Source organism: Echinococcus granulosus (genome assembly GCF_000524195.1).
Source record: "Echinococcus granulosus chromosome Unknown EG_S00001, whole genome shotgun sequence".
In the NCBI taxonomy this organism is placed as follows: Eukaryota; Metazoa; Platyhelminthes; class Cestoda; order Cyclophyllidea; family Taeniidae; genus Echinococcus; species Echinococcus granulosus.
In genome coordinates this window covers 2,355,020-2,362,604 of record NW_020170381.1, presented here as the reverse complement: position 1 = coordinate 2,362,604, position 7,585 = coordinate 2,355,020, and the positions used below count along the sequence as shown (strand labels likewise).

The following is a 7,585-nucleotide window of genomic DNA, read 5'->3' as shown; positions in this document are numbered from 1 at the left end:
GAGAGCTAAAAAAAACCACCTTTTTACAAAAGAGATTAGGATGTGATAATACGTTGCGCAGGTATATGGGGTGAGCCGTGAACAACTATATTTACAATACCACCTACGATACCGTTTTCATTTTACAAAAGATGAGACAAAACACGCTTGCACAAAGCAAATCAATTTTCGTCTCACCTTCGTTCGAAGGTCGTTAAGACAGTAGAATGAATGTGGCGTCTAAACCCTGATCACAAGAGGATGAAATGGCGCCTTACTTTTTTAATAATTACCGGAAGCCATCCAACACATTTCGGTGTAAGCGTTTTAGATGAGGTTACAGGGCCATAGAAAACACTACTTCATAAATGTGGAAATAACCAAATTTTCACTGAGGATGTATTCCACGTCGAAAATTTACCAGCTAGAGAGTCAAAGAAGTAAAAAAACCCCTTTTTAACTTTTTGGATTCAACTCCAGCAAAGCCATAAAACTCAAAGAAGATTAACATATTATCTTTGTAACAACCAACACTAAGTTAGAAAGCTTACAAAAATATACTTTGAAGTTTTACTCATGTTCCTTTTCCGATAAAGTGTTAGTATAAAAGCATGGAATCTTTCAGTTGATGAGGCTGTCATGGCGAAAATTCGTTCACGCGCGCGTCAGGCAACGTCAGACTTTCTCGACAGTTGTGACGCGATGCGCCAGAAGGCCAAGATTAGAGACGAGGACGCCCTTCGCAAATTCGACGCAGCTATAGTGAGTGCCATGCAATTCCATTTAGCCTATAAACCCTTGCAATACTCCCCTTCCTCTTGAGCATCCTCGCCTCCAGCCTCCTGAATCCCTCATCTTTTTCCTTCCCGCGAAATAAAGGAGCTCCCATTAAGTGCCCCTCGGCGGGGTTCGAGCAGGTCGTTGCGGCGGGACTCCCTTGGTCTGCCCCCTCTTATGCCGCGTGCCACTCGTGGGGGCAGTTTGGCATCCGATATGGTTAACACTGTAAGCCCTTCGTCGCAGTTTTCACAGTTGCTGGAACCACCCCTGTTTGCATGACTCAAATTATGGTGTTAAATTCTGCTGTTACCTTTCATTGTGTTACTGCAAGGCATGGGCTGAATAACACGTTCTGTGGTTGATGCAAAGGCACCGCCCCAAAACTTTTTGTGATCGACACAAACCCTGCTCTACTTACGAGAGTCGGAGTAGCTCAATTCTGATCCCCAGAATGCAACCGTTCAACTAAGAATCTAGCGCTGCTATGCTTAAAACATTCCGATTTAGAATCTGTGGCTATCGAACAATTATGACCAAATTTCATTTCTCGAACAGTGATCCAACTAAAAACTAAATATTATGGTTTTACCCAATTGTAGCAACATATTTTGATAATCATAGAGGCTACTGCTGCAATGCAATCAGGATGATCCTTTTTTGGAAATGGTGGAAAAATTTTCATTGCTTAAGGGAGGTGACCAAACAACACAGTTGAATATAAATGAAGCAAACTGCCTCGATCACTACAAATTCATACTCCTTCATTTCACTGGCGCCTCGAGTTTCCTGCACACTTAAAGTAGTCACAGTCCATTAATCACAGGTTAGCTGTGCCCCACAGGCACTGTTTCAAATACAAGCAACTAATATTCGTGAGCTATTGTGCACAGACGGTTGAAATCTGTATGTCTGTGCATATCCCGATGCTCAACTAAAGAGTCACCCGAAATAATATATGGATTCACATGTTCTAGGTCATACTCAGCACAGACATTATGTAACAGAATTCCATTTCTGAATATCCCTCTATAAAAGAAAGGGATTTGGAAATGGCGCATTCACATTGGGCTCAGGAATGCAATAAATTTGATTAAAATACAGTTCAGCTAGGCACTTTGCTACTTGTTCCCTCATCCGCCGTTTCTGCCTCCGCCTTCCCCCTTCATCCCCACGATTGGTAGAACAATTCCTCACCGGTTCGTCGTGCCTCCCTTGGATCCAATTCCCTCACTACCAAGGCAAGCAGTAGCGGCCCTGACAGCGAGACGAATTTGAGTGTAAGCTGCAACTACTCACCATACACTAACAAAGCCAGCACACCTACCGCACCGTGTTTCTGCCCGTCCCGCGAATGCGGGAGACTCCGCCTTGCCTGCGCATTTACCTGCTTATTCATTGGCGCCCGGACTAGATTAATACAGAGGACTAACTTTACAGATTACTGAGTTATTCAGCGAAACACGATTAAAATAATGAGTTGTAGCTTTTCAAATCCACTAATCACAATTCCATTGCTGCCAGATAGGAGGTCTGATGTTACCTCTAAAAATATTTCACAATTATACTATTTTTCGCCTACCTGAATGTGAAAAGTTGTTCGGTATGTAGTGACATTAGAAGTTTGACTATTCGTGTAAATTATCTAAACATCACTTAGATTAGAACTATTTCAAACAGGAGTAAAGCAAATATATACTCCACCTTGCGACATTTTTTGGGCTGAATTGCTGGGTTTACGATGGCAACACACCTCTTCGCGAAACAGTGGGTTGAATCAATTTCTTCGGTCTATATGACAATTCTTTTTCGCCTTCTTCGTGCTTCATTGCTCGGTTGATTCCCCATTCAATGCAAACTCCTTTATTCACACTCGTCCATTAGGTGCTTCGATTCAGTGGGCATTTTCTAGCCTTGCTAAAGCGAGTTACGCTTCCCGGACAAATGATTGCACTATCTTCCCATTACTTTTGCCACACACCACATAACGATGAGCGTTGATTGAAAAGTTTACTTGTCGTTTTGAGGCATGAGGAATGTGGGCAGAGCATTCGCAACCCTATTTTCGCACGTCACTGAACAGCTAACTTCTTCCGCTTGACAGTTTCATTGGCAAAATTGTATGCCACAGATAGATTTTATGAGTGGGCGTCGTTACTCCATAGAAGACGATGCCTCCGATGGTGCCTAGACAGTCGAGTTTACGAGTACTCCACCGATCCCCACACCTTCCGCCTCCACCTCCACCCCCGGGGACCTCAACAGCGTCCTCTGTGATGAATGAAATCAATGCTTTGGAGGCATTTGCAAGGGATACTCGGGTGAGGCTTATTTCATTTCGACGCAAGGGTCATTACACTAAATGCGAATGTAAAATCTGCGAATCCCACAGTTTATTGAGGCAAAGAGAGAAGGATTGTGTTCGTGTGTGGTAACTGTTTGCACAAATTAGTCAAAAAGGATTTGGAACCAATATGTTTAATAATATGCAGATACGGTGCGACTTCATTTACCTATTTAACCACTAATACTCCATGTCATGCCGAAGATCAGTGAAATCTCAAGTATCTTCGGTGACAGCCCCGTTTGTTTGGTATGAAATGCCTTCGATAAGTGTAAAGGAGTATCAGAACTTCGCAAAACTGAAGTAGAGGTAGCACTGAAACCACCAACTTGCTCATCTTCTTGCCCATGCCAGTTTTTACCATTTTTGCTCTTAAAAAGTAGGATTCAAAAGCTGTTTCTAACCCAGCTTGCTCACATCATATGTGACTGAATTATTTTAAGTAAGGCTGCTTTATAGCAGCAATTATATTCAGAAGAAGAGGAATAGATTGATTCCATTTAATTCACCATCTGCATTTTCTGCACAACTCCCACCTTTCGCTTGCTTGAGCAGCCATTACACGAGAAGCTCCCCAGAGGGCCAGTGATTCGTTCTAGATTTGTGAGATCGGTTACTCCGGAGTCCCGATTTCTCGTGTCCCCCAGGGTAAGTAAACCCAGTTTCTGGATCTCGTTCCGCCTTAAGCCCGAGCACTTCACTTCTGCCTATTTTTTGCCTTTTTCTTCTTGTATTTTTCTCTGCCATTTCCTTGGCACCCACCAGGAAAGCCCTTTGCATGTTCAGCTGCTGTTTGTTCACAATTCAACTGAAAATTTGCGCATCTTCGCCTGAAAGTGCGTTAAACTAACGACTTATTCCCTAAACTTACCGGTCGATATAATGTATAATTAGTTATGAAAATATCTGAATTTACCATTTTAGATGAAAAGAGACTAAGACGTGACAATAAATGATAATTGAGGCAAAGATATCCATTCTAATATCAACTGAAAAGCAAAATAACAGAGAAACTCATTTTTCAGAATTGAGGCCTTTCAAGGTGAAGTAAACTAACGTTATTGCGGCTTTCATCAAAAGGTGAAAAACAACCCTAAACTTCAAGTTATGCCGTTTGATGTATGCAAATGCACCTATCAAACTTCCATTCGTCTGACAAATAAATCACAATGTACCTCAAAGACTATCTGCCCATTGTGTAAGAGGTTAGCGCTTTTATGCTTCAACTTACAATCTTCCCTGAGGCCCTTTTGAGTTGAATGGGCTTCCACTGCAAGTGTTATGCCACTTTGCACTTTACTAATTCCAATCAAGGCCGAATTCGACACTGCTTTTTTCTTTGGGAAATGCGGTGCTCAAAGCACTGCCGCAAGAGGATGGCATTAATGGACCCTGTGTTTGCTCGGCCTCCACTGTCAGCAGAATGCAGTTTCTCAGGTTTTAAAAATCGTCTACCCCATTATTAAAAGCCTATCTCGTCCTTTTATCTACAGATTTCACCAGTTAGAGGTGCTTCTTTAGCCCCGAGATCGACCGTAGGACCGGTAAGTGCCGGAGAAATTTGCAAATTAAGCAAAAAGTACAAACACATTTACATAACAACTAATCAGTTAATAATGCTTAAAATTATTGAATCGGCTTTGAAGCACTATCGATGAAATTGAATTTCCGACATGATGCCTATGGGAGTGTGACTAAAAAATGGAAGTTTAATTTCAAATAAGAATGAATGATTTATTTCACTGCTTTGCGGCACAAAACTAATTTGTTAATCCAAATCTTCATTACTGCAATAAAAGCAGCCTAATCAGTGCGACCAAATTTGGAAAATATTTTGGTTTGCATGCACAGATTTTTTGGACGGAACACCTCGAAGGCGACTTTTACAGACAGCTGAAACACTCATAATAAATTCTAACGTGACATAATGTACAGAAGAGTGAATGGGCTACTAAAGGTGGTCGGTGAACTGTTGTGACAATAAACTTACCTGTACTATGGTACATTCTTGAAAAATAAAATCAGTGCCTCGAAATTAGGGGGAGTCAAATTTCCAGAAATATTACGATTAGTCTTACGCTCAGCAGCACCAATATTAGAGCGCTAACAATCACTTTTTTTACACAGGCGCAATCTCTAGGACGTGGGTCCACGACTCCACGAGGAAGTGTTGAGCCTGTAAGGGGATATCTTCCAGGGGTTACATTAAACCTACGATGAAGCGACTAATATCATTTTGAATAAAAATGCTTTCTAGAAGCGATCAGCACCCTACTTTTCGACAGCCCTCACTGAACCGGACATTCGCGAGCGTATCAGCACCCGCCGTAAGATGCGCGATGTAGAGGTAGGGGTAGTCCACTCCACCTAAATACCATAAGCCTGGCACGTTTAAAGTACGTGACACTTTTTAGTCTCGATTGGATAAAATCCTGGACTATGAGCTGCCCTATGCATCCGGGTTTAAGGAAATGCGCAACACTTTGCGTGAAATCAACGATAAAATGGCAAAGCATCGTTTGCTTATTGACCGCTACTCGGGACTACAAATAAATGAGGACAACGAACCGGTGGCGGATCGTGTTGCAGCAAAAGTGGATGAACTAATACCCAGGTGACATAGTGGATTAATCCACACCCTATTTGCTTATTCTGGAGGTATGTAAAAATCTGTCATTGTATCATAACGGGTTGCTACTAATGATCGAGCAACTGAGCCTTGGAAGATGTGCAACCCCAGTTTGTAGACTATGCATATGTTTAGATATTATGGAATACCTACAACTTATGCGTTCTTTTAGAGTGCCTGCTTTATCCGGAGTGCAAAATCCTTTCAAACTGCGAAGTGATGAAATCACAAGTTCATTTGACCCTCGACTTATTCCGGTAAGTTACGCTGATAGCGCTACACAGACTACTGACTGCATATGCAATCACAATAAATGCTAGGAGTCATCAGTAATCCTTATTGAAATCACAGAAAATAGCGGCCTAAATTAAACAGGACTCCTGAAAACGTTACTTAAAATTTTGCTTCTACGAGAATCAGTGTAAGTTATTTTCAGCTGTACGCAAGTGTACGGAGAAAGCCAATGCCATACTGTTCCTTGGATTAATGCAGAATGCATTTGACAAAAAGAGCATTCAGTTCCGTACGACAACAATAAAAGTGTTAATAGTGGACCTTTTAATTAATTTGAACTGTTACCTGACTGTCTTACGAAAATGAAAAATCTAAGGCTCTTTTGACTGTGTGCCAGATTTTGGCCTAAAACAGTGGCATTGATATTAAAACAGCCACTGTAAGATAAACGGAGACGATGACACCTGAAGGCAACCTATTTGGTAGTGGACCGTGAAGTAAACCTAGTGTTTGACCTCGTGAAAGCGTGAAGGTCAATTTGTGTCGTCTGTGCGTGCTGTAGGGCTACTCAACAGGTCTCTGCGTTACGCCGAGTGAAGGGACCCGAGAACTGCGCGGACGCATTCGAAATCTTCTGTGCAGGACCCGAGATACTAGCCGTCAGGATGCTGCCAACCCGTATCTCAGACCCTTCTCAACCAATCACAGAAATGCCGGAGTAGTCGCTGAATAGACCCCATCCATGGCCCCCTTTTCACTTGGCTGCACGCTGAGGCTTCGCTAGTGTTTCGTTTTTCCTTTGTCCCTATAGCTGTTTCACCTGACTTTGTTCTTAACCAGCCCCATCGCCATGAGTCCCTGTTTTCTTCGGCATGAAAATGTGGTTGGAAAGTAGCGCACTCGAATTTTGCACATTGCAGAGGAAGATCCCATTGAGATTGATCAGCTGCAACTTTCATCGCTATCTACATGCGCTTGTATTTTGGTTTCAATTGATTAACATGCCAATAAAATGCTGAGAGAAGTATAGGCTGATGCTTTTGACACGAGCTTAACTCGGTGCCATGATGGACTGATTAAATGACCCATCCTTCAACTCAAGGCACTGATTGCACCAATACAAGAGGTAATAAGCCTTTCCAGAAATTAACCAACAAAGAAGTTAGTGCACCCCGAGTTTCCAACTTTCGGCTACATAACACTACAAAAATAGGATCACACTGACAGCTTATAGCCCCCAAAATGATTGAGTAAAAATAGCATGAAGTAGTAAGGCTTATAGTAATGGGCCCATTGGATGGCTCAATTCTAACTGAAAAGTATCGTAGGTGCAGCTGAACTGCTTTTCCTGTGAATGTTTTTGAAAACAACAGAGTCAACGGATTCGTTTATCAAATTCTCAAACAATCTCATCTTTGAATAACATCACATTGACTTTCTTTGGAATCAAATCAGGCAAAAAAAATTGTTTCAAGGGAGGATGCATGACCATTCAATGAATTGTCAACACCTAGAACATATCGGGATCGCGCCAGTTGGAGTTTTTCATGTGATGTGCAATACTTTTTGCCATGAAAGTGCCGTGAACATCTTGAAAACTGATTGCGATAGAATATGAGTTT

The 7,585-nt window shown here is 42.0% G+C and overlaps 1 protein-coding gene across 1 annotated transcript in view; it reads left to right on the top strand. All coding sequences in view use genetic code 11, as the record gives it.

Moving 5' to 3' along the window:
- EGR_00267 (hypothetical protein) overlaps positions 1–6,696 on the top strand; it is a gene marked incomplete at both ends in the record, with an annotated part of 10,580 nt that extends 3,884 nt beyond the window's left edge. The window contains 8 exons of the mRNA XM_024489516.1: positions 605–741; positions 859–984; positions 1,941–2,036; positions 3,656–3,748; positions 5,358–5,447; positions 5,515–5,714; positions 5,902–5,986; positions 6,526–6,696. Of these exons, the coding sequence (XP_024356194.1) occupies positions 605–741; positions 859–984; positions 1,941–2,036; positions 3,656–3,748; positions 5,358–5,447; positions 5,515–5,714; positions 5,902–5,986; positions 6,526–6,696 (998 nt within the window). The remainder of the gene's footprint in view (positions 1–604; positions 742–858; positions 985–1,940; positions 2,037–3,655; positions 3,749–5,357; positions 5,448–5,514; positions 5,715–5,901; positions 5,987–6,525) is intronic.
- Positions 6,697–7,585: the final 889 nt, after the last annotated feature.